The sequence below is a fragment of the Medicago truncatula genome, chromosome 4 (genome assembly GCF_003473485.1).
Source record: "Medicago truncatula cultivar Jemalong A17 chromosome 4, MtrunA17r5.0-ANR, whole genome shotgun sequence".
Taxonomy (NCBI): Eukaryota; Viridiplantae; Streptophyta; class Magnoliopsida; order Fabales; family Fabaceae; genus Medicago; species Medicago truncatula.
In genome coordinates, this window is record NC_053045.1 from 27358673 (window position 1) to 27384942 (window position 26270).

General features: G+C 31.6%; 2 protein-coding genes across 3 annotated transcripts; both read left to right on the forward strand.

The window, feature by feature from the left end:
- The first annotated feature begins 9008 nt into the window (after positions 1-9008).
- Positions 9009-10474, forward strand: LOC11445168 (uncharacterized). The gene is made up of 2 exons (XM_003606095.4): positions 9009-9164; positions 10147-10474. The coding sequence occupies exons 1-2, from the start codon at positions 9074-9076 to the stop codon at positions 10281-10283; spliced, it is 228 nt and encodes a 75-aa protein (XP_003606143.2). The 5' UTR covers positions 9009-9073; the 3' UTR covers positions 10284-10474.
- A 6678-nt stretch (positions 10475-17152) lies between these two features.
- On the forward strand, positions 17153-23193 carry LOC11445732 (zinc finger protein WIP3). Of its 2 annotated transcripts, none has more exons than XM_024780880.2 (5): positions 17153-17234; positions 17346-17403; positions 17679-17753; positions 18830-20192; positions 22208-23193. In XM_024780880.2, the coding sequence occupies exons 4-5, from the start codon at positions 19752-19754 to the stop codon at positions 22652-22654; spliced, it is 888 nt and encodes a 295-aa protein (XP_024636648.1). In that variant the 5' UTR covers positions 17153-17234; positions 17346-17403; positions 17679-17753; positions 18830-19751; the 3' UTR covers positions 22655-23193. The 2 variants fall into 2 exon arrangements, with proteins under 2 accessions (XP_024636648.1, XP_039689955.1); XM_039834021.1 differs by having other exon boundaries at positions 17185-17234; positions 17346-17430.
- Positions 23194-26270: the final 3077 nt, after the last annotated feature.

The window sequence follows — 26270 nt, forward strand, 5'->3', positions numbered from 1 at the left end:
GGCACCGTAAATAGGCGGAACATCCGAAATTAAACACCCTAAAAACTCCCCTGGGGATAACACCCACCAAAATACACGTCACCACCATAAACAGATTCCTTCACGAAAACGAGCACTGTAAAAACGATATCCAACATCCTCCACCGTCACTGCTCACCCCCAAAGAATACCCCCTCAAACGAGCACCGTAAGAACTCCTAGTCCTCAACACCAAAGCCGAACCACATTCAAAAAGCTCTTAACCAAAAGATCATACAGCTTCCACCACCTCTCGACCCCCGATCAAACATGATCCAAATAACTGACTCCCGTCTCGAATCAAAAGTGATCGACCCACCAGACTTAAAACCAAATCAGAAGGACACCCCTCACCCCCGTTACATCATAGAAACAGAGCAAAAAAATTAAAGCGTAGGTATTTTGTAGTGACGTTGGATCACTACAAAAACCTTTAACCTAACTAAACTAGAAGCATAAAAAATAAAAGACACACACCCGCGCGCACACACACGTTTTATTTATAATTTACATTGACCTAGGGTACATTCTAAAGTCTTAGGGTACATTCTAAAGTCTTCCGTAATAAAATAAACGACGGAAAAATAAATATGCATATAATAAACCTAAACTAAAATGATTTTACATTAGCCTACTATACATTCTAAATTCCATGCCGTAAAATAAATGCCAAAATAAAAGAATATGCAGAATATAATAAACCTAGCTTAATTAAAAAAAAAAGGTAGGACAATGCATTATTATATGTAGGGGTTGGGATACGAACTCGGATACCCCACTTATTCTCACCTTATAAGGTGAATTCTAACCAATAGACTACCTGACCAAAATAAAAAAATAAAAAAATAAAAAATGGAACGTAAAAGAAATAAATAAGATGCGAATGTAATTAAATATGCGTGCAAGAGTAATTAAAATGAAGGAGATACCAATTCTGCAATTTCTGGAAACTTTAATTGAGTATGATTCCACTGCTGAAAGCTATACACATGTAATTGAAACTTGAAGAAGAGCCACGCAGCAAAAATGACTACATATATGGAATACGGCACAGAACAAATTTGCTGAATTGGAAATCAATAATAATAATAATAACAGCAGCAAATAAAATTATGCAACAGGCAACAAGCAACCGGTTAACAAGATTACTAAAGTAGAATTGATGGTGCATCACATTAAATGGACATGAATAAGTAGTATCCTATGAAGCACGGATAGAGACACGGACATTGGACACGACACCGACACAGCTAATAATTTAAAAAAAAAAATCACATGATTCAGTGTAATTATAAGTATCGGTGTCGTGTCGTTGTCGGATACGACACGTGTCCGACACCGAGACACGTCTAATCTGAGAAGTGTCCGTGTTTCATCTAAAGGCAATGAATTGACACGGCAACGAAAACTAAATCATTATAAAGCCAAGGATTAAAAGCAATATGTCTTACGGCACCAGCAACAACTCATGAATAAATAGTAAAGAAACTCAATGGAAATTGTATGATGTGAAACGGCAATTCAAATCAACATGAATAACAATAATAAATCGAGCAAAGTAATCTTGGGTTTTGAAATTAAAATATTGTGCGGTAGCTAAATGTTTGGAACAATGATGAATTCTAAAAGCAACAAAGCAATACGGCCGAATGTAAAATTATAGCTCAAAATATTGTACGGTTGTTAGGGTTCCTATTGAAATAAAAATGAAAATTGAAAAAATGAAAAAACTAGGGTTCTAAAAATTGAGGTGGCTAGCGTTTTGAAATATTTTTTGTGTGTGAAAATTGTGTTGTTTGGTAAAATTGTGTGTGTTTGACTATGTTGTGCAGATTCTTTTATAGAGTTAGGGTTAGGGTTTTAAAAAGAAACTGTATGCCTTGGCTTGGGGAGGAGGAAAGCGCGTTTGTTAGGGATTGCATAATTTGGATTTCGACTATTTTGGGACTTATCATCTTTTTGGGACTTATCATCTAATAATAAAAATAAAATAAATAATAATAAAAAAATAAACAAGAATATTTTTTTGGATTTGGACTGTTTTGGACTCATCATTAAATAATATAAAAATAAATAAAAAAGATAAATACGAATAAACTAAAATTGAATTTTAAAAAGTGAAATAAAATAACGATAATGAATAATAATCAATAAAAGATGGAAATGAATTAAAATAAAAATTAAAAGGACTAATAATAATAAAAAAAGTGAGAAAAGGGCCCGGATCGGAACAAAAATGAGGTAATTTAAAATAGTAAATTACACTCCCCTCCCCTCAAAGATGCTTGAATTACACTCTCATCCCCTCTTATGTTAAAATATACACTCCCCTCCCTTAAAAAATAAAATTTACACTCCCCTCCCTTATAAGATGCTTGAATTACAACCCCCTCCCTTAATAATTAAATATGCACTACACTTTAATCTATTTTAAGATAAAAAAATATTTTTATGATATATAATAATTTTGAACCATCATTTAAAAAAAATCAATTCATTTCTTTATAATTTAAATATCAATAATAATTAAATTTAAATATTTTGCTATTGATTTGATAATTTAGAGTATAAAATTAACTTTTAAATAACCATCCTTTATTGTCTTTAGTAATTTTTCACATATTTTAATTTTATTTTTGGTTGTTTCATATTTTATAATAGGGTTTAAAACTACATGTCAATGAAATTGTGAATAAAAAATAGCGAAAAATATGTATTTAATTTTTATTCTATTAAAATAGACTCGTAATACTATTTTTTCAAAGTGTCTTAGATTATTATTATTTTCCTAGATTATTTGAAATAAAAAATAAATATTGAGGGAGTAAAGTGTAGATTTTAACATAAGGGGGGATGTGAATGTAATTCAAACTTCTCTTAGGGGAGGGACGTGAAAAGTTTTCTAATATGTTTTGAATAAGAGGGGAGAGGAGTGTATATTTTAACATAAGACGGGAGGGGAGTGTAATTCAAGCATCTTTGAGGGGAGGGAAGTGTAATTTACTCTTTAAAATACATCTCTGCCGAATTTTTCTTTGAAAGTCACAGACTAATCAGGATCAAGGGACACATGTCAGTGGTATCTTAGATCAAAAAATGGGGTATAACACATAATATATGCAAGGTCCGGGGCTCAAACCCCGGACACCATAAAAAAAATGCCGCGTAGTTTTAATCATTCATTTTTATTACGAAAAGATAAATTCTAAATAAAAAACCATATATAACGTATTTTAATGAAAAAATAAAAAACTTTATGGTCATGCAATTTTTTATGCGAGGCATTTACTAATGTTAAGTGATCATTTGAGTGAGCTAAAGATATATGTGTGATATATTGGTTGGTTAGAGACATTTTACATTAATTACAATTTTGTAAATGATTTCTCCCAACTCCTAAGTGCTAACAACTATTTAATTGAAGTTAAAGACATGAATTATTTAGTTATAAATAGATCAAAAAATGTATGTTTATTACATACAAATGGGGAAGAATATGGCTCAAAGGTTCATGTTTATTTATGCTCTGATCATCTTTCTCTCTCAATTTTTTGTTGTAATCAATACAAGTATGTCAATTTACATAACCTTTAAAAAATTTATAATTGATTTTATACACAATGTTTATCACCCTTCAATAACATCCAATTTTTCCTTATTTAACAATGCAGGTGACATTCCCAATAACTCTAACCGTAATTCTCCAAAGGAGGACGTTTTTTGCAATTCGAATGATGATTGTCCAACAATATTATATTATGTATCAAAGTGTGTTTATAATTTTTGTGAGTACTGGTGAACATATTAATTATGTTTAAAAATAATTATGTTACATCTAATCATATAATTTTAATTGTATGTCATAATACATTATGTTTTTATCCTCTCTCTTCCTTTTTTTTTTTTCTCTCTTTCTCTCTATTGTTTTTGACCAATAAGAAGAAAGAAAAAGAAAGTTGTCACAAATGGTTGTACAAATATCACTACTCTAATAGATATTGATTAACTTCATAAACTTGATAAACAATTTGTTTCTCACCCTCACTTACTCATCCCGACATATATAGATAGAGAGCTCAACCAATGCAGAGATTAAGATTTTCTTAGCCATCACCATGGTGGCTTAATGAATTCAAAAGAGAGACTTTAGTTAGCACCATGTAGTTTTGTTGACTTCGTTTTTATATATGTGTGGGTTCAAGACAGTCCCAAACATTTTAGAGACACTGCTCTAACAAATTTGAGTCCATCAGAATTTTGGCAATCTAATTTTTTGAGGTTAAAATTGGCATTTGAAATAAGCAAGTTGATGTTGTTTTGTCAATAATTTGTCTCTTTTTATAGAGAAAAGAAACAACTCTTTATTATCTTGTAACACCTTCATTTAAAAGAATATCTCTAATAACGACTTTAAATATTTAATAATAATTGTTTCCATGGTTCAATGGCTAGACAAGCGCTCCATTTTCTTCAATTGTGAGATTAGTGCCTCAATCATTATTATAGTTTTTAGTATATACAAATATAGTTAGGATATAGTTTGTTTATGAAATGATCTATGCATTTAAAATGGGAGACAATAACATAGAAAAAAATAATGATGTTATTAAGTTTCATTAACTAATCATCTAATTTCCTTTATTGATTGATTATATACTTCTCCAATTTCAATTGTTCCTTCACATATCTCCCTTCGTAGATATCGATGTCTCGTAGATATTGGGAGATCCATTATATTATCTTTTCTTTGGGAAGAAAGTCATTGCTTTTTATTAGCTATCAAATGTTCAATACATGACGGTACATAATCATAAGCGTGGGAGCTACCATAAGGTGGGGCTACCTGTGCTAATTCATGAACGACTCCATTGGCTTGCCTCCTATTGAACTCGACATGAGAGTTCTGAAAACTGTTAACAAACAACTATCTACAAGCATGTATAATGCAACCTAGCTCACTACTATCATCTACATTTGACTTAAAGTGATCTACAACTTCTTGCAGTGCAGAGCAAAATCAACATTATCATACTAAAGATCCGCCAACCACTTCAGCGTTGTATGAAGGCCAACAACCTCTCCTACATCAACATCACAAAGAGGAGAGAAACAATCTGTCTTGGCGAGAACAAACACACCCAAGTCACCACAAAGACATATGCCGATACCTACCATATTCAGGGAAGAGGAGAACGGGGCATCAATATTATATTTGTACCTCCCATAGGTCTGTTTCGTCTATTTGACCCCATGACCACTGCTAGAGTCGCTCTGGGGGGGTAGATGAGATAGTTACTCTATTTGATCTCACACCTTGCGCTCTCCAATCATCTAGGAGGTTCATAACACGATCAACAACCTACAAATCATTTCATTTTGTTGTTGCCATAATTTTAAGTTCATTTGTTTCCACAAACTCCACATAATCGTTACAAACAAATATTTTTGAGCTGGAGATAGATGGCCAAGAAGAGAAAATATTAGAGAATCCATATTATAATTTCGACGGAGGATTCTATCAATCGTATCCCATAATTGAACCTCACACCATGGTTTCATTGCGCCTGAACATTCCAACAACACATGAATTCTATCTTCATAATTACTACCACACAAAAAAAAAATCTATAGGATAATGTGCTCCACGGATACTTAGGCGTGCACGTGTTGGGAAGCAGACACGACACACATGCAACACAAAATTTCTAATCTTTGGAGGTACCTTAAGCTTCCATATCAGATTCCACCTACCCGGAATATGCAAATAGGAATTATCTGCAATTTCTGTTACACAAATACAATGTGCACTACAGACAGAATAATTACCATTTTTCTCGACCTTCCAAATTAATTTATCTTCATGAACAAGAGGTTGAAGATGAGTATTCAAAATAAGTTGGGTAGTGTTATGATCGAACAAATTAGAAATTACAGTAGTATTCCAAACCTTTGTTGATGGCTCGGTGATGTCCTGAACTTTGACATGTGATAGGGGCACATACATAGGGTTGTCCATTGTAAGAGAACACTCGTCTTTAAGCCATGGTGTACTTAACAAAGGAATAGTAGCACCTGATCCAATCCTCCATCTAGCACCTTGTTTAACCACCATTTTAGCACTGAAAATACTTCGCAACACAAAACCAAGGTTAGCTCCAAGTCTAGAACTCAAGAAATCACCATGAGGAAAATAGGCGCCTTGGACAACCACATCACAAGACTAATAGTATCTGTTTGAAACTTCCATCCTTGTTTTCCAAGCATCACCAAATTAAAAGATGTGAGGTCCTTAAACCCCATTCCACCATAATTTTTATAACATACAATCTCTCCCAAGATAGACAATGCATACCTCTTCTAGTGGAGCCTCAGTTTTCCCACCAGAAAACATTAATCATTTTTTCGATAGCGTCAACTAATTTATTCGGTAAAAGATAAATGCTCATAGTATAAGAAATGAATTTAGAGAGACATTTGCTGCTCCAGAAATGAATTTTATGCCAAATGCGGTCTTTAATAAATCCAAAAGTAACATCTTTACTTTGGCCGATCATAAATGTAAGTCCTAGATACTTTATGGTGCCTATTAGAGTGCAATCACCAAGAATTGAAGTGATAAAATCTTGTACATGGCCTGGAACACTGCGGCTATAATATACTTTGGACTTAGGAAGACTGATTGCTTGGCCAGAAGCTGCCTCATAAGTTTCAAGAATGTGTTTCATCACATTCGCTTCTCTTTCATCTGCCCTGAAAAACAAAAAACAGTCATATGCAAATAAAATGTGAGAAATAATGGGAGCATTAGTACATATAGATATGCAATGAATATCCCCTCTCCGTCTAGCCTTCTGGATGAGCTGAAAGACCTTTTGCACACAGAATAAACAAATAAAGGGAGAGAGGGTCACCCTGTCTGAATCCCCTTCCAGGGAATATAGGTCCCACTGACTCATTATTAACAATCACAAAATAGTCGACAATTTCTACACACATCATGATCCACCTAATCCAGTGAGTTACAAATCCCATTTTTACCATAATCTGTTTAAGATATAACCAATCAATGCGGTCATAGGCCTTACTAATATCCAACTTTAGCGTTACATTCTTGTCCCTCATACGTTTGCTGATTTTCATGTGATAGATAACCTCAATAGCAATCATAGCGTTATCCAAAATCAAGCGGCCAGGAATAAAATCCGACGGATTATCTGAAATGAATTTATGGAGGACACTTTTAAGCCTATTATCTAGAACTTTAGCCACTAGTTTGTTCAACACATTTCATAAAGCTATAGGTCTCCAGCCTTTATATTTTTCTATTCAATTCCTTTTAGGATTGAGGCAATATTGGTGGAGTTAAGGGAAGGTGGAAACTGATTATTGTTAAGCCAAGAACAACACTCACTAAAAATATCAGAATTACACACTGACCAAAATTCGTGAAAAAAATCCTGGATTAAAACCATCTGGTCCAGGACATTTATCCGAGTGCATAGAATACATGGCTTCTTTAAATTCTTTTAGCTAAAAAGGAGCGGTTAGAAAATCATTATCCTCTTCCGACACTACATTCTCAATGACCTCTAACACTGGTGCTCAGCTGCTATTATTTTCAAGAAAAGTTCCTCCAAATAACCTTTTGCAACCTGACATAAGCCATGTTCATTAGTTACATGGACCCTAGCATCATTTTCTAAGGAGATAATATGGTTTACCTTTTTATGAGAGGTAGCAAACACGTGAAAAAATTTCGTGTTTAGATCACCATCACGGTACCAGTGAATTTTTGCACGTTGTCGCCAATATTTATCCTCTTGTATCATCAACTGAGTCATCTTCTTCCTCAAAGAAGTCAAACAGTTAGGGTCAGATGTTGAACCTTGATCTCATCACCTGTTCAGTTCCTTACGATATTCTGCAATTTTGCCCTTCATCCCATTTCGAGTAGTCTTATTCCACAAACTAAGATCAGATGCACAATGCTCTAATCTCTCTGTTATCGACATACCAACTCTAGACATCCAACTATCATAAACAACATAATTAATCCCCGATTCAACACGCCAAGTATTCTCAAATTTAAAGGTTGTTTTGGGCACTCACACACGGGTAATAGGCTCCCTATTGAGAAGTATCAGATAATGATCAGAGGTTGGGACTACTAAATTTTCCACCTTCGCATTTGGAAATAATCCAACCGTTCCTCAATTGCTCTTGGGGCCTAAACTTTTAAACCATGTGAAGTGATAACCTTCCATAAAAATATTAACCAGACCTATCACATGTTATCTTACGTTATTCTTAGCAACTTCCTTGGTGACTAAGTTTACCTTTTGGATTTCTTCATGGTTAAGTAAATTGACTGACTAAGCAATCTTCATCGTTGCAATTTCTTGACGTTAGTATTTACATGAAATGAGGATTTTTCATAATGTTTCTTGGAGAATAAATTTTTATGTTCCCTAAAAGACATAAATAATGTCATTTTGGCATTTATCAACATGTCCATAAATAATTAATTTTCTTTATTTCCTTGAGAAAGATAACACGAGATTTGCTCGACTCATATAATTTTCACATTTTATATGTATTAGTTTGATATAAAGTGTTATAAAAAAATAGCATACAATACTTTTAATTTGTCGACAAATGTGTCGTAACCTCTTTGGTCTCATACATCAAATATTATTTTTTTCAATCATTCATTATTGTTTTCGTTTTGGGATTTTTCCATATCTATTATGAAAGTCTAACATATAAATATAAAAATATATCAAGAAGTTTAATAAAAAAATAATGAATTTTAATGATAATCTAGATTTTTACGTGATCTCTTTATTAAGGTTAAATGATCACTTGTGTGGGCTAAATGGATACACGCGATATATTAATTAGAGACATTTAATATAAATTTCAATTTTATAAATGGCTCCTTACAACTCGTAAGTGCTACAAGCTATTCAATTGAAGTTATAAAAGCATTAACTATTTACTTATAAAGCGATAAAAAAAACTTATATTTTGCTCAAAAAAAACTTATATTTATTACATGCAAATGAGAAAAAATATGACTAAAATTCTCATGATTGGTTATGCTTTGATGATCTTTATTTTCCTATCGATTGCTGTATCCATTACAGGTATTTTGTTTTTCTTCACCATTTTATAATTTATTTTAGGGTTAATTAAGTTTTTGGTCCCTATAAATATTTGCAGTTTTGTTTTTAATCTCTATAAAAATAAATCATATTTTTTAGTCCCTACAAAATTTTCTGTTAGTGTTTTTAGTCTCTGTTAAATTAAAATTTGTTTAATTATGCTTAAAATTCTAAATTTTTGAAAGATTTTTTACATACATGTTCATAACATTGTAAGACACTCTTTCATAAAATTTTTTAGTTTTTTAACATGTAATGAATTAAATATGAATTTTTTTAAAAGCCAAAATTTCAAGATTATATTAATGAAAATTTGGACCTAATAATAAAATTTTAAGTTACTTTTTTGCGGAAGAACTTTGCATAATATTCTAAGTAAGTATGTGAAAAATATGTTACAAATTTAAAAGTTTAAGCACAATTAAGAAAAATTTAATTTTACAAGGACTAAAAGTATGTGTTGGTCCCTATTTAATTGAAACTTGTTTAATTATACTTAAACTTTTATATTTTTAAATGATTTTTAACAGACATGTTAAGAACATTATAATAATCTCTTTTATAAAAAATTAGAATTTTTTAACATGTAATGAATTAAATATAATTTTTTTAAAACGCCAAAATTTCAAGATAAAACTAACGAAAATTTGGACCTAAAAATAAAATTTTGAGCTAATTTATTGTGGCGGAACGTTTTATAATGTTTTAAACAAGTATGTAAAAAATTATTAAAAAATTTAAAATTTTAAGCATAATTAAACAAATTTTAATTTAACAGGGACTAAAAACACTAACGGAAAATTTTGTAAGGACTAAAAAATGTGATTTATTTCTATAGAAACTAAAAACAAAACTGCAGATATTTATAGGGACCAAAAACTTAATTTACCTTTTATTTTATACACAATATTTAATTTGTCACCTTTTAATAACACCATTTTTTTCTTCTTATTTGACAATGCAGGTGACATTTCAGGGAATCTTGCCCGTGCTTCTCGAAAGAAGCCAGTGGATGTCATTCCATGCATTTATGACCATGATTGTCCAAGGAAGCTATATTTTTTGGAACGATGTGTTGGTAGAGTTTGCAAGTACTTATGAATATAGTAATTAAGTTTAAAAATAATTATGATACCTCTAAGAGTATGATTTTATATATACTTCAAAATTCAATTTATATTTTTCCAGCCTGTCAATTTTTATAAATAAAACAAAAGTGTATAATTATAATATGCAACTATTGTTACCTTCATTTATCATAGAAGATATACTAAAAAAATAATGTTACTCCATTTTACTATACTCATTAAATAATGTAGGCTAAAATATGATTTTGGTCCCTGTAAACATGCCTCGTTTTGGTTTTAGTCCCTGCAAATTTTTTTTGTTGTTTTTGGTCCCTGCAAATATGTCTCATTTTGGTTTTGGTTCCTGACTCCACTTTTGTGATAATTTGCACACGTGACACATGATGACTGAACCATTTATTAGAGAAATAGTCCCTGCAAAATCTTTTCATTTTGCAGGGACCAAAAACAACAATTTTTTTTTACAGGGACTAAAACCAAAACGAAACATATTTGCAGGGACCAAAACCATATTTTAGCCAATAATGTATTATGAGTAGTGCTAGCTTCACTCTCTTTTGAACTCTCTCTAATACTTACTCTCTTATTGGTTTGAATCATTGCGGGTCCATAATACTACTTAAACAAACAAATTTATTCTTTTGAAAAAAAAATGTGGCTAAATATTCGTTTATTTTAAATATTAACATATTACATAGCAAAAATCATTTTAGAAAACTCTAGATGATCAACCAGAGTTGAACTAATCAAGTTATTTGTCTTGTGTAAAAAAAATGTTATTTGTCTAATATCTATTGTCATCACCATTACCAACAAGCCAAATAGAATTAGACTGAACTTCATGTATGTTATTTTTAATTCCAGAACAAATAGAAGAACTTAAATGATAAGAAACTGAAACATTGTTCCTACGAAATATTTTCTATAGAGAATGGCCCAATCTTCCTTTGAGCTAAAATTTTTTAAACAAAGATATGAAATGGTTGCTTCATTGATTTTTCTAGAGGGCTTGATACCTAATACTTCCTCTTCCAAAGATAGACAAGTTGGCTATTACTTTTCTTATCTTATTGTAGTATGACTCAAAATTTGATGGATGGAGAATATTTTTTGCTAAAAATATAAAAGATTTGTTTTAAATATATTTTATACTGAAAATATATTTATGGACGATTTGATTGGGAGGGGAGTGGAGTGTAATTTACTCATATATTTTTGTACTGTATAAAGGACGATTTGATGCAAATATATTTTGAAAGGGAATATTATATTTTTGATGCAAATATTCTTTCACTGAAGGAGAAAAAAAAGAAATGTATCTTCAATGTGATATTCATTCCAAATTTATGAGTTATATTCATCTATAAATATAGATCTTGTATCAGAGTAAACCTTGAGATAGAGGGGGATGAAACAAGGGTTTAGAAGTCAACAAGAAAACTAGGGTTTGTATAGAGTTTGCTCTTGGCAACAAACACTAGGGTTTGGGTTGATTCACCTTGGGAAACACTATTAGGATTGAGTCTCTTGGTCACGGGAAGAGATTGAGACTTTGGGTAGAATTAGGCGGGAGACTTATTTTTGTAACCCATTGATATCTCTTTTGTAAAGTTACTCATCATTATAGTGGAACGGAGGGATGCTCTCTCCCCCAGACTAGGTCAGTTTTGGACCGAACTGGATAAACAAATTCTTTAGTGTTCTCTCTTTCTTTCTCCAGGTGTTTTATACTTTTGCTCGTGTTTATAACTTCCATACACTTTATTTTAGTTGCTTGATTATTACTTGCTCCACACATCAAGTATTTTATTGGTGTGATTTTCATCGAATTCACAACACATCTTATTGATTACTCACGTGCCCTATTTATTTTCTCAAAATACCCTTTGCTAGACAAATTTAATCTTAACCGAATTTCGGCAAATATAATCTAAAAACTTCTATTCCCAAAAATCATAGAACAAAATTGCATATAATACACAAAAAGCATAATTGAAAGTGACCAAATTTAAAACAGACAAAAATGTGAAGAGACAATAAATAAATAAAAATATCATTTTGTTATTAGATTGTATATTTCATAATACATTTACATTGTCATTGAAGCTTATTACAAAAAATAATTAAACATCTAATGTCAAACTTGTGGTATGAGAAGATGGGGAAAGAGAGGAAGATAAAGAGGGAAGTAGGTTGAGGTAAGGTTTGTTTCTATTATAGGGTGAAGGCGACTTTGATGATCAAACTTACACCCAGACATATCAACCTTACATCCAGAAAAATGGTGTAAATTTGCATAGTGAGATTAGACTTTGATGATCAACCTTACATTCAGGCATAATATTATATAATATTTTTAGTTTTAAGCCACTTAAGCCACGTTTACCTATTTCCTTTCATTTATGAAGGTTCCATGAGCTGGAAGATAAATACAAAGCATATAATTTCATAATTATCAAAATCCACTGAGCAAGCAAGAGCCTGCTAAGTGAAACTTCGTTGAGCAAGAAATGAGGTGGTTTACAGAAAGAAAACTCAAAACAAGTTGCAAAGGAAAATATACTTTTGCCATGTCACACAGCCTTATGTTCAGACTATTGTCACCTTATCTATACACATAAGAGATACAAAACTTAATGATAAATAAAATTCAAGTGGAAAAGGAGGTGAAGGAACCCCATAAGTGAAATAACATTTCCTCACAAATAGTCTTTCTTTTATCATTTAAATTGCAAAGACCAATTCCTAACCAAAACACGTTTACAAATACTTTGTTTAGAAATTTTTTTGATATAAACTTAAATTAACTAAGTGCGGTTCATGTGGATATAATATTTATTTGTTTATTAAAACCGGCATATTTACCACTGTGTTTTTCCTTTTATCAATATCAAGAGGTTGTTATGAGTGTTTATATCTCCACTCCACTCCACACAAATTTTTGAACCATCCATCAGGTTGTTTTGTTTTAAGAGCGAATATGCCACCTATATATGCTGAAAGAATAGGCGAGCATAATTGATTTAATAAGTTGAACTCTTCCCATATTTGAAAGAAAATCACTTTTCCATGTAGCCAATTTAATCTTAACTTTATCACATATATCTTTGAAGTTCATTTAAAGTCCAAAAACCTGAAGCTTGAAGTTAATCAGAATAAGTAAAGTCCAAAATTGTTCTATACACCTTAGTCTTAGCAATGTGAGCACTTGTAATGATGTCTCCAAAGACCTCATTATTCAGTTTTTTTTAGTACTCTTAAGATTCTTCAATTTAGTCTAGAGATTTGTACATTGGTGAACCAATAACTAGAATCTTACAATGATCAACAACCATTTGATGGAAAATCTCATCAGTTGTCCATATTTGAAGAATTTAAAAGGGGGGAATATGAGAGATAGATGGATTATCACTTCTACGAAAAATAGGATGGGGATCATTAAAAATTTTGGGAAGAGAATATCAGCTAAATTATTCCATAGATCAAGCCAATCATGGTTACATATTTCCCTATAAGAGAAGTATGAGCAAGGCATATTCTTTTATTTCTCTAAGTAAAAAACACTCCTTTAGTACTAAGATGAATAAGACTGCTGGCATTAGTCCAATTTATAAAGTCATCACATGAAATAGGAGGAAGCATTCTAATTCCTTTTTTTATGAGCACCTAATATGGCATTAAAGTCATTGTTGAACTAAAAAGGGTTTTCTAATTCCTTTGATGATAACAAAGTCTGAAAAGAACAATTAGATATGCTAATATGTGTTCTAGATTGCAGGAGTATAGAATTAAACTCAATTTATTAAATCAAGTTTTGATTATGAAAGATCAAGATTCTGAACATATACAAGAGCATCTGAAAAAAGTGGGAAGCTGAAGATTTGAAACAGACTCTGAAGAGGCCAAGCATCTGAAGGTCTGAAGACTCAGAGGATATCAAGAATATAAAGCCAAGTCAGCATCAGAAGCCTCTGACCAGTTTTTCGTCTTCAGAGGAAGGGTCGCTTTCAGCCTCTGATAATACAATTTGTAAGTTAGATTGTTTATCAAGTGTAAAATAAACCAATCTTTTATTTGATTAAGTTAGATTGTAGAACTCTCTTTCTTGATTGTGCTTGAGCATTTGAAGTCTCTTTCTTGTGTGATTGAGCATTGAAAGTCTCTTGACAATGATGAGAAGAAAAAAAGATAAAGTTAAGACTAGACCCTTAACCATATAAGACAAGAGCTTTTGCTCCCCGTGGGTCACATGGAACATGCTTGCCAAGAAAATGGCGCATGTGAAGGCTTCCAACAACTATAAATTTCCCAAGAGAAATTTCCTACACTTGAAATTCATTTAGGTTGATAAATTTATCTAAGATAAATTGAAATAATAAAATCCAAAAAAATAATATCTCCAGCATCAAGTTACGTCATTTAGAAGTTTTTTCAAAGATAAAAAATGAAGAAAAATATAATGAGATATGAAAAATAAAAGTTTTTATGTTATATATGTTATTTCAGCTAGTGAACCTTGTATTTTGTTGTTTGGGATGATCACCACCCTCATGTAATGATCACGTTGAAAGTCCTTGTTGCAGGTTAGTAAACATAACCTACATGTCCTTTTGAGTTTATCATTTAGCTAGTATTTTCAGATTGTAATATAGCTTTTGAAAATTGTAATTTCATGTGGGATTATGTTATGTGTAATGCTTTATAGTTACATTGTTTTCACATTATAAGTTATTATAAGTTATACGCTATATTTGAAGTGTTGTGGACAACAATGTTTATCGATTTTTAAAGGAGTTACAACACACACGCACACACAACTCTCACACACACACACACACATAATATCTTGATTTTACAATTACCTAATTACTAATGAGTAGGAGTTTATTAAAATTTAATAAATTAATTAAATTTAAATATTTACAGATATATGACTTAAATTCTAAAAATTGGTTTTATAAAGAAACATGACCTAAATATTTGTGTGTGACACTCTTGGCTTCTTAGGACCAAACGTTGCTTTGTTCTGTTTCAAGAAACAACTAGAATTACAGTTCTTTGTTGTATAGGTTCTGCTTCAAAACCTTATTATTGTCGTGCTGGATTTTTAGATCCAGTTCGCTGCGCACAGGTTCGTTGGGCTCGAAAGGGCTGGTTATGCTGTTGTATTTCGTTTCAGGGGCCGTTGGTTCATGAATCTATCGGTGTTGGCCGTTGATTCATACACCATTAAAAATAGGGTTAAATATGTTTTTGGTCCCTATAAATATGTCAACTTTTCGTTTTAGTCCCTCTAAAATTTTCCTTCAACTTTTAGTCCCTATAAAGTTTTCAATCTTCACTTTTGGTCCCTCTTTTAAAGTAAACTCATATGTAGAATTCATATTATTTAATAAAATTTTCCAGAAAAATTCAAAATATTATAAGAATCATTCCAAAAAAAATTCAGAATTTTTTAACAAAACATGAATTTAATATGAATTTTTATATTGTTTATGGTTAAAAATTCATATTTAATTTGTGTTTTGTTAAAAAAAATCTAATTTTTTTAGGAATTGTTTTTAGAATATTTGACACATTTCTGCACAATTTTATTAAAAAATACAAAAATTAAATTAAAAATAGGGACCAAAAGTAGTGATTGAAAATTTTACAGGGACTAAAAGTTGAAGGAAAATTTTAGAGGGACTAAAACGAAAAGTTGACATATTTATGGGGACCAAAAACATATTTAACCCTTAAAAATATATCCTAGTCATCCTATGATGGAATGACATGGGTCCGTATGGACTTGAAAGAGTCGTTATTGCTTGTTGTCATTGTAGTAGGGAGTTGATGATACGTGAATCGTTTTCGTGTTGACGATCGATTCATTCACCAAACTTTAGACCCGCTTGGTTCGTTTGTTTAAATTCTTTAGGGATGGATCCATATGATTTTTTATATTTTTTATGTTTTGCCCATTAGGGTTGTTGACTGGTTCAGGTTTTATGTCCCCCAATTTTTATATGTAATTTTTCTCTTTTTTTAATAATATATATGAGCAATTGACAATATATTAGAGTAGGGTTCCAACTCTTTTTGATGTCACTTTGCTCTTGGCTTTAAATTTTTTTGATTTTTCCATCCAAAAAGGTTTAGCGGCACAAATTGTTGCATGTCTTCCATTCATCGGTAAACATTTAGTTTTACAATAAAATACAAATAAATAAAACTTTTTAAATTCAAGCCCGTATTTTTTTTCTTTTATCTCATAACTAATTGATTCTTATTAAAAAAAACTAATTGATTCTGTTTGTTTCATTGCGCAAGATAACACAACATTTTCTCAACTCATCATACATTTTCCATATTTTTTTTTTCGTTAAAAAATAAATAAATGCGTCATCATATTTGATATCATTAATTTTGATATAAAATGTTGTAAAATAAAAAGTCATCATATGATAATTTTAATTCATAAATAAATGTGTCATCACCTCTTTGTTGTGTTATTTATACAACTAACATTTTTTCTCTTTCATTATTGTTTTTTATATTTTGACATTTTACCCTATCTATTACGAAAAGCTAAAATATATGACTAAAATAATGAATTTTAATAAAATTAAAAAAGAATTTTGATGATCATCTAGACTTTTATGTGAGATATTTACTAAGTGGTCAATTGAGTTATCTACATGTATATGTGTGACATATTAATTAAAAACATTTAACATCAACTCCATCTTTGTAAATGGCTTCTCGTAACTCCTAAGTGGTAAAAGTTATTTGATTGAAGTTAATAATGCATGAAATATTTACATATAAAGAGATAAAGAAACTCATGTTTATTATATGAAAATGAGGATACATATGGCTCAAATTATTATGTTTTTTTATGCTTTGATCATCTTTCTTTCCCCATTTCTTGTTGATCGTCGTTCTTTCCCCTCATCTTTCGTTTCCCCTAAGTCCTATACAAGTACGTCATTTTTTAAACAATTTTCAAATTTTCTGATTCATCTTATACAAAATGTTTTATTACCTTTTAGTAACATTACTTTTTTTTTTTATATATATATTTGACAAACAGGTGAGATTCCTTGCAAAGCTACTCGTGATTGCCCATATGAGTTATACTATGAAACAAAGTGTGTTGATAGCTTATGTACATATTGGTGAATATATTAATTAAGTTTAAAAATAATTATGTTACTTCTAAGCGTATAATTTTATTTGTATGTCATAATATTTGTATTTTTTATAATTTACTTCAAAATTTGATTTATATCTACTCACCTTTCAATTTTTATGACTAGCTCAACAATTTATTAATATAATATGCAAGTTTTGTCCCCTCTATTTTATTCACTTGCAAAACAAATCTCACCATTTTTAAATGGAGAATGCTAACCATTGTTCTTAGGGCATTGGATAAGGGGATAAAAATAGAAAGGATAATGTTAACCAGTGGAAGGCATTGGTTAAGAAGTCAAATGTGGTAAGTATTACATTGGAACTTGTGCTATCAACTCTTCAAAAGTATAAAAAGTGTTACTTTCATTTTAAAACTTCATTTTTTTAGTTTCCTTAACCAGTGCCCCCGGGGCACCGGTTAACATGACCCAAATAGAAATATAGCATTGGAAAATGGTGAAATGTGATAAATTTAACTTTTTAAAAGTCAAAATATTGTTGAAACCAATGCAAACATGCTACTTTTGCCTTCCTTAACCATTGAGGGCAATGATTAGCAAGACCCTTTCAAAATTTACCAATTAATTTGGTTCCTTCCAAAAATTCTTGGACATGATGAGATGTAGAATCATCAACGTAAACTCATTATATAAATGTCATTAATTAAACTACAAAAATGTATAACTTTTAAGGTTGAAACCAAAAATTCAAGAGGTTTTCTTGCAATTTCGTAGGTATACTATATCACCAAATTTTATTTTACTGTAAAGGATATCATCAAAATTTATGTCATGTGACTTAAAACATGTTATATCACCATTTTTTATAATATATATAGAGTTTTGCTAGAAAACATCTTTTATGAAGGTGTATTTTAACAAATTATTCTATGATCATTTGTTAAAAGACACCAACTAATTTTTATGAAGGTGTCTTTTAGCAAAGTTATAACTAAAAAGTGGAAATCACACCTTGAGATGTGGGTTGCTAAAAGAGACCTTTATGGATGGCTTCTAACAAAACCCATATATATATATATAGGGGGCATATCATGTGAGAATGACTTTTATATGAGAATGATAAGAACAATTATCAGCCTTTGGATTTAAATTAATGGTCAAGATTAAAACATATTTCAAGACACTCGCGTGTTTCTCCCTCATGAAACAACTCACCCACTCATCTTCTTCAACCTACCAACATCCATCTGCTTCCGTTAAATCACCATCATAACCACCTACATGATTTTTATCTTGAAAATAACTCACTTGTATTCTCTTTATTTATTAATTCCAATAAAAAATTCTTAAGTAATTTTTCAACCACAAAACCCATGAACCATGATTCATTGACAGATCTAATCTCCCTTGTTTGCCTCAGTTTGTGTCTACACATTGATGCCTGTAGCCGTTTCCGTCATCGACTCCAAATCTCGAGTTAGAGAGACGACGATGACGACGAGGGTCGGAGAGAGAGATAACAAGACATGAGAGAGAAAGAAGACACATCGACTTGGTGGGCGGTGACTGCCGGCGGCGGAGGTGGGTTCAACAATGGGTGAGAGACCTTCCGGCGGCGGAGGTGGTTCAATGATGGATGACAAATCTGAAAAGAGGAAGGCGGCGACAAAGTTATGTGGTGTGCTAGTGTGTTTAGTTGATGTTTAAATCTGAACCCTTATTTTTAATCTAATGGTTGATAATTGTTCCTACCATTCTCACATATAAAAGTCATTCTCACATGATATGCCCTATATATATATATATCAACTACATGGAGGGAATCAACTGCATGGAAGGGTGAAAATAAGGGTATCAACTATCAAGACTAGCAGCTAAATATATATTATTATTATTATAAATAAGCACCATATATGACCTAGCTAGTGTTTTTTTTAGGGGATGTCCTAGTTGTTGTTTATTGGTTCACAATAATATTATTTCTTTATCTCCTTTTAGGTATTGACCAAACTAATCCAAATGCTTTCCCCCTTTTATATTTGAGATCAATTGCTTAAGGTCAATGTTTAAGATACAGTGGGCCAACCTTTAACATTCGCATGGTATACGTAAAATTGGTTAGTCATGTAGTGGATGTCATTTTCAATCCCCTACATTTATTACTCTCTCTTATCTCTCCATAAAAGAAACAAGCAAAAAAGAGAAAGCAAAGGTTAAAATGAAAAGGAAAAGAGAAAGAGAAAGTTCACAAACAAACAAAGAAAATCTCCCAAATTAATTATTAATATTATTAAATCAAACCATCATATAAGTGCTTGATTTCACTCATCAAGGTAAAGAATATGGCTATGATGGAGTGTGATGTAGAGGACAATAATTTCATTGAGTGGCTCAAACCATCTAATTCCTCTAAATCATATCTAACTTCATCATCATCATCATCTTCTTCTACCACTCAAAATGAAACTATTCAATTCTTTCCTATTTTGAGTGCAAATTTTTCAAAAGATGAAGAACGTGAAGTGCCACAAATTGAGGGTTTTGAGTTCAAAGAAGAAAAAGAGATTGTGGCTTTGCATATTGGATTACCTCATGACACTAAAAAATATCTTGATGATGAGAAGAAGTTTTTCCATTTTAAAGAAGAAGAAGAAGAAGAAAAGGCTTCTAAAAAAACCTTCCAAAGGTTTTGGATACCAACTCCTGCACAGATCCTTGTTGGACCTATGCAATTTGCTTGCTCCATATGCAACAAAACCTTCAATAGGTATAACAACATGCAGGTTAGTTTCTTCTTCATTTAATTTCATGAATATGAGAATTAGAAAAATTTCATAATTTTTATTCAACTATTTTAGCCTCAGTTACTTGTAAAGAAAGATGGAAAAACGCCCCAAAAAATAGAAAAATTATAAATAAACATTATTAAAAAAAAAAAGATTAGTGAAGAAACTAGTATTGAATATAAAAACTATAAGGTCTAGCAGGAGAGAGTTGAAAACATGATATTTAATTAAATTTTAATTACTCTCAATCAAGAAGTTCCTTCATTTTTTGAGTGGCAAGGAAAATTGTAATTATAAGGGATTTTGGACTGATTTTTTTTTCTCTTTCAACTATACCTTTTATTTAAAAAAACAGTTAAATTTCATTATAATAAGAACAAAATTAGTTAAATTCTTATTTGCTCGTACATGATCGATATGCGATAAGATGAATATATAATTAAACACAAAATACACAAGATCGATATAACAAAAAAAAACACTACAAATGGAAGGGAAAAACACACAAAAGAGCCCCAATAACGGGGGATCATCCATATATAACAAACACCACCTCTACAATAACCGACCCACCCATAGAGATAAATGGAGGGAAACCGGATGGAGGGGCGATCGAGAGAAGACATGAGGCCAACCAGGCCATCGCGTGATCCATCTCCAACAACCCTGTATGCCCTATCGGTTTGAGCAAGGAATAGGTTGCACCTCCCACTCATAGAAGGAGCATCCATTTTCAGGATTTTCACCAAGGGACCGTTTCCAAGACGAAAACTTCAGTGGATACTCAACAAAGGCTCTTCATTGGCAACCCTTAATTTGTTTACTTCAATAGATTAGCACCTGCATTTTGGCATACAGACAAATTTATATATGACAAACCAAAAAAAAAAATAGTTTCCATGAATTTGACAAACACAAAGCCAGCAATTTGATCTTTTCCTTTTTTTTTTAATGCTATTTGGTCTTAAAAACTGCTTTTGCCTACTTAATACAATTGCAATATGTATGATGCTTTTTTTTTTTATGGTGGCCGAAGTTTGAACCATGAACTTTGCATATATTATGCATTGTCCTTATCATCTGAGATAAGCTCACGAGGACAATATGCATGATGCTTTAACCCGCCCTAACTTTTCTCTTCTTGACAATAATTTTTCTTCTCGAGCTAGCTATAGCTAGATGGCCTCTTGTGTCCCTCTAGCATTCCCTTCACTTTCAAAAAGTTAATGTTTCATCGTTTATGATCATTTCAAAGGAAACTTTTAATAGTCTTCAGTCTTAATTTATTTATTTTCTTCGTGTTATTAGACCTTTTTTAATTTGGGTTGAAAATTTACCCCTGAAATATTTTCTGCTTTGTGATGGTTAGATATCTCTTTTCACTTTTTTAATTTACTATATGAATAAGTGGAGGACAAGGGGCTAGTAATTTGTCAAAATGGGGGTAGGTGTAGGACATGTAGCATCGAGGACTTAACAAAATAATACAAAACTTTGGATCCTCCTTTTGATTATACTAATTAATTGTATATATTCTTTAGAGAGGAATCAGATTTCAAATAGATTTTGTTTTATTTCAACATTCATGGGTCTAGCAGTTGCTGCTTTTGATTAGAATTTGACTTATCCTACCCCATCAGTGAAAGATTAACAAAATTATTGGCAACAATTAAGGGTAATATAGCTAGGTCAAATAATTCAGGCTACTGCTTGAAGATTATTATTTTTATGGTCTAATTTAAAGTAAGGGCTGTTTAAGATATATTATAAAAGCCTAAATAAAGATAAATTATAATAAATAAAAAGATGAAATGCATTATTTTACTTATAATTATTTTTCAACAATTTCTTCTCAAACTTTTATCACTACATCTCATGAACAAATCAAAGATGAAATTAATTAAGTTTATTTTTGCTCCATTAAAAAACAAAACATGCATGCATGCATGTGTTCTTTTAATAATTCATAAACTCAAACTACAGCACCAACTTAATAAATATTTTTCCATTAGATGCATATGTGGGGGCATGGATCTGAATTTAGGAAAGGGCCAGACTCACTAAGAGGCACACAACCAGCTGCAATGCTAAGGCTACCATGCTACTGTTGTGTTCAAGGTTGCAAGAACAACATCAATCATCCAAGAGCTAAGCCTTTGAAAGACTTTAGAACTCTCCAAACTCACTACAAAAGAAAACATGGGACAAAACCATTTATGTGTAGAAAATGTGGGAAAACATTTGCTGTCAAAGGTGATTGGAGGACTCATGAAAAGAATTGTGGCAAGTTATGGTATTGCACTTGTGGTTCAGATTTTAAACACAAAAGATCTCTCAAAGATCATATTAGGTCTTTCGGAAAAGGTCATCGTCGTCTTTCCTCGATTGATGATCGAGTTTTCGAGGAGGAGAAGGAATGTGTTACTGGGTCTGAAGAAGATGAATTTGCTCCTACATGATCTAAGTATCTAGCATTTCTAAATTTGAATTGTCTTTGTTATATTGAAACCGTTAGAAAAAGTTGAAAAAGCAACAAAAATTTAGAGATGAAAATTAGAAAATTTGTCTCTAATTTTTGTTGCTATTTTAACTTTTTTCTAGTATAATAAGTAAAATGTAGCCGAGTTTAATTACTGTTCAATGTTCACTACTCTTGTGCTCAGCAGCAAAACATTGTCAATAATATTGCTGAGGTATGAACATGGAAATGTTTTGCTGCCGAGCACTTAGGGTAGTGATGAGCTATCATATCTATAGAGGTTTGATTTGTAGTTAATTTTAATAAATACGGTTACCTAAAGTGGTGAAGTAGATGAATTTTCTTCTCATAGTAATAGAGGGTAGGTGTTATGTCATGTTCAATTTTTGGTATCCCTCTTCAATGGAGAAAATTTATCGGCTTCATTACCAAAAGGATTTCCGTATGTAAGTGCTGTTAACATCTTTGTGAACTTTGATAAATTTTCTGGTATGGAAATCATTGTCGGCTAGATTATTATATGTTGTTTTATAATGTTCTACCTAATAGTATACAATAATGTCAAAAAAAAAACTAATAGACAAATTACCTAAAAGCTTGTTAAATGTGAAACCAAAGTAATATTAATGCTCTCAGTGGTGAAGTGCAGGGTTTGAATTCTTGTACTCAACCTCTCTTTATCACTCTCCAACTTGTATTTTTCTTAACTTTTTTTTAACTGAAATAAATCAAGGACTACGAAATAAAGAAAAAAGACATCCAATATATAGCTCCTGGTTCAATGCAGCATCACAGTCAATCTTAGTATGCTGTGTGCGTACACATTTAATCGTTTGGTTTTAGTTGCATATCATTACATACATTATTTTTTCAATTAAAAATCTAAAAGTGGTTTAATTTTTTTTCTACATATTTGAAACTCCTTAAATAAGAATAAGAATAGAGATGAGATATATCTATTTACAGAGAAATACAAGAATAGGATATTGGTTGATGTTATGATCTAATAACTTTTTTTTAACAATTTAAAATATAATATATTAAGAAATCAAATGTTCTACCCTGCACAAGAAGTATCAAGAAAGAACATCAAAAGTTAATTACAAAGTCACCACAAAAAAGATGTTGAAGGAATATGGAAAAAGAAGAAGCTACATAGTGAGTCTCATGCACAATAGGGTTAAGCCGCCGAACATGATAATTGAAAACAAAAATAGAATTTTGTCTTCAACCATTAAAAAAATTGCAACTTAATTTTATCTAATAATAAATGGGGGCAGTTGAGCTTTTTTGTTGTCGAAAATTTTGTTATTACTTTCCTTCCATATTGCCCGAACACAAGACAACCAAATCAAATGCATAAAAGACTTAAAAGATCTTTGAATACCACCAGTTTGGCTAAACTGCAAAAAGTGATCTGCTTGATTAGCCGGCACAACTGATGAAAAGCCAAGCCAATTCCAGATATAGTACCACAATGATGACAGATCATCTTACGTTATTCTTAGCATATTTTTTAGTCATTTTTAGTTCGTTTTGATCCAAGATAGAGGAGGTAGGCAATTCTGGACATTTTGTAATGTTTTCATTTCGAGTCATGTAATTCTAGTCTTCCTAAAACCGAGCAATTTCAAGGTGTTTTTGATGTAATTCAAGAAGAAATCATGCAAATCGGTAAAGCAAAGCATTTTGAAGATATGGGAAGACAATAAATGAAGATTCAAAAGGACTCTGAAGATATTATAAGAAGGATAAATTGTGTTCCAAGTCCCAAGACATATTATATGAAAGTAAACACCAAAAAGACGAAGAAACAGACGATTACACGCGAGAACATGCACTAATTGTTGGATCTATTTAGTTTAAGTTATTTATTTAGTAACTTTATGAATCCTATTTAATTTTAACATATTAGAGTAGTAGTAGTATAGGTAGAGAGCATATCCAAATAGAAGTACAAGATAGGAGCAGTTGGTTGTCCATTGATACAACACTTACAAGCCTTTTTTTGAGTCGTGAAAATAGAAGCCACGGGGTGAAAAAGGAAGAAAAAAAGTGAAAAGCAGAATGGAAATACATATAATGAAAGAAATATCTTGATTGAACGCCTTTGTTATAACTTGCATTGTTTGTCTTTTTGCTTTACTTTTTGTTTTGATTTGAAGCTTGGTTATTTGTTTTGCATTGTTTCCATGACCATATATGAACCTAGTTCCTCCCTCTGTATACATGAGTTTCATTGTGTGGCCAGTAGTATCATTCAATGTCTATCAGAATTAGAGCACAAAATTTGATTAGTATTTTTTTTTTTTAACTAGGTATTATTAGTATTACAACTTTGTTTAGAGTTCCTTACATTGGATCAGCCAAATCACCAACTATTGCATCATATATACCTCTCTTCTTTGCATTTGTGGTTTTATTTAATCACGTTTCTAAAAATATAAATTTTGATCAGTACATTATCTTATTCAACCAATAGATTACTGATGAGATCAAGGACTATGCCGAGATCCATCCCAAATTTCTTGAGCAATTTAAGGATGACTTAGGAGATAGTTGGAATTTGCTTGATAGTTCAGGAAATTCTCACACTGTAGTTTTCAATGGAGACTATGCATACCCTCTCTTGATAGAAGGATGGAGTAGGCTTAGTGAATTTTACAACTTTGAGGGTCGCAAACAAATCTTTCTGAACTATCTAGGTAGGGATTATAGAAATGTAATCCCCTGATTATTATTGATGAGAATTGTGATAGATATACAATTGTTTCTGATTCTGATATAGAAACTAATGAAGGCCTAATAAATATACAATAATACCTAATCAATATACAATAAATATAATTGATTCTAATAGTAATGTCTAATGAATATACAATAAACATAATTGATTCTAATACTCCCCCGCAGTCGAAGCGGGAGGTGGACGAATGCTGAGGCTGTCACGGAAATCTTGGAATAATATCAAGGGAAGACCTTTTGTGAAAACGTCTGCAATTTGATATCGTGATGGTACGTGCAGAACTCGGACTTGGCCACGAGACACCTTTTCGCGAACAAAATGAATATCCATCTCAATATGTTTTGTTCTTTGATGTTGGACCGGGTTACCAGAGAGATAAATTGCACTGACATTATCACAATAAACCATGGTTGCTTTGTGAATAGGACACTGTAATTCAAGGAGAAGATTGCGTAGCCAACATGATTCAGAGACCAAATTGGCAACTCCACGGTATTCGGCTTCGGCACTAGATCGGGATAAGGTGGGCTGTCGTTTAGATGACCAAGATATCAGGTTATCTCCAAGAAAGACACAGTAGCCAGAAGTAGACCGTCTGGTGTCGGGGCACCCACCCCAATAAGCATCTGTATATGAAATTAAGGAAGTAGTGGATGAATGATAAAGATGCAAACCATATTGGGTTGTGCCCTGAATGTAGCGCAAGATACGTCGAAGAGCATTCATGTGGTCTTCCATTGGATTATGCATAAAGAGACATATATGTTGTACTGTATAGGAGATATCAGGTCGAGTGAAGGTGAGATATTGAAGAGCTCCTGCCAGACTACGATAGAGAGATGGATCCTTA

What these genes read in the sequence shown, in the direction of transcription:
- LOC11445168 (XM_003606095.4), top strand. Translation starts at nt 9,074, where the DNA reads ATGCAAATGAGAAAAAATATGACTAAAATTCTCATGATTGGTTATGCT. An exon ending in GATTGCTGTATCCATTACAG is followed by an intron (nt 9,165 to 10,146) that starts GTATTTTGTTTT and finishes TTGACAATGCAG; the next exon opens with GTGACATTTCAGGGAATCTT.
- LOC11445732 (XM_024780880.2), top strand. Translation starts at nt 19,752, where the DNA reads ATGGCTATGATGGAGTGTGATGTAGAGGACAATAATTTCATTGAGTGG. An exon ending in ATAGGTATAACAACATGCAG is followed by an intron (nt 20,193 to 22,207) that starts GTTAGTTTCTTC and finishes TTTTTCCATTAG; the next exon opens with ATGCATATGTGGGGGCATGG.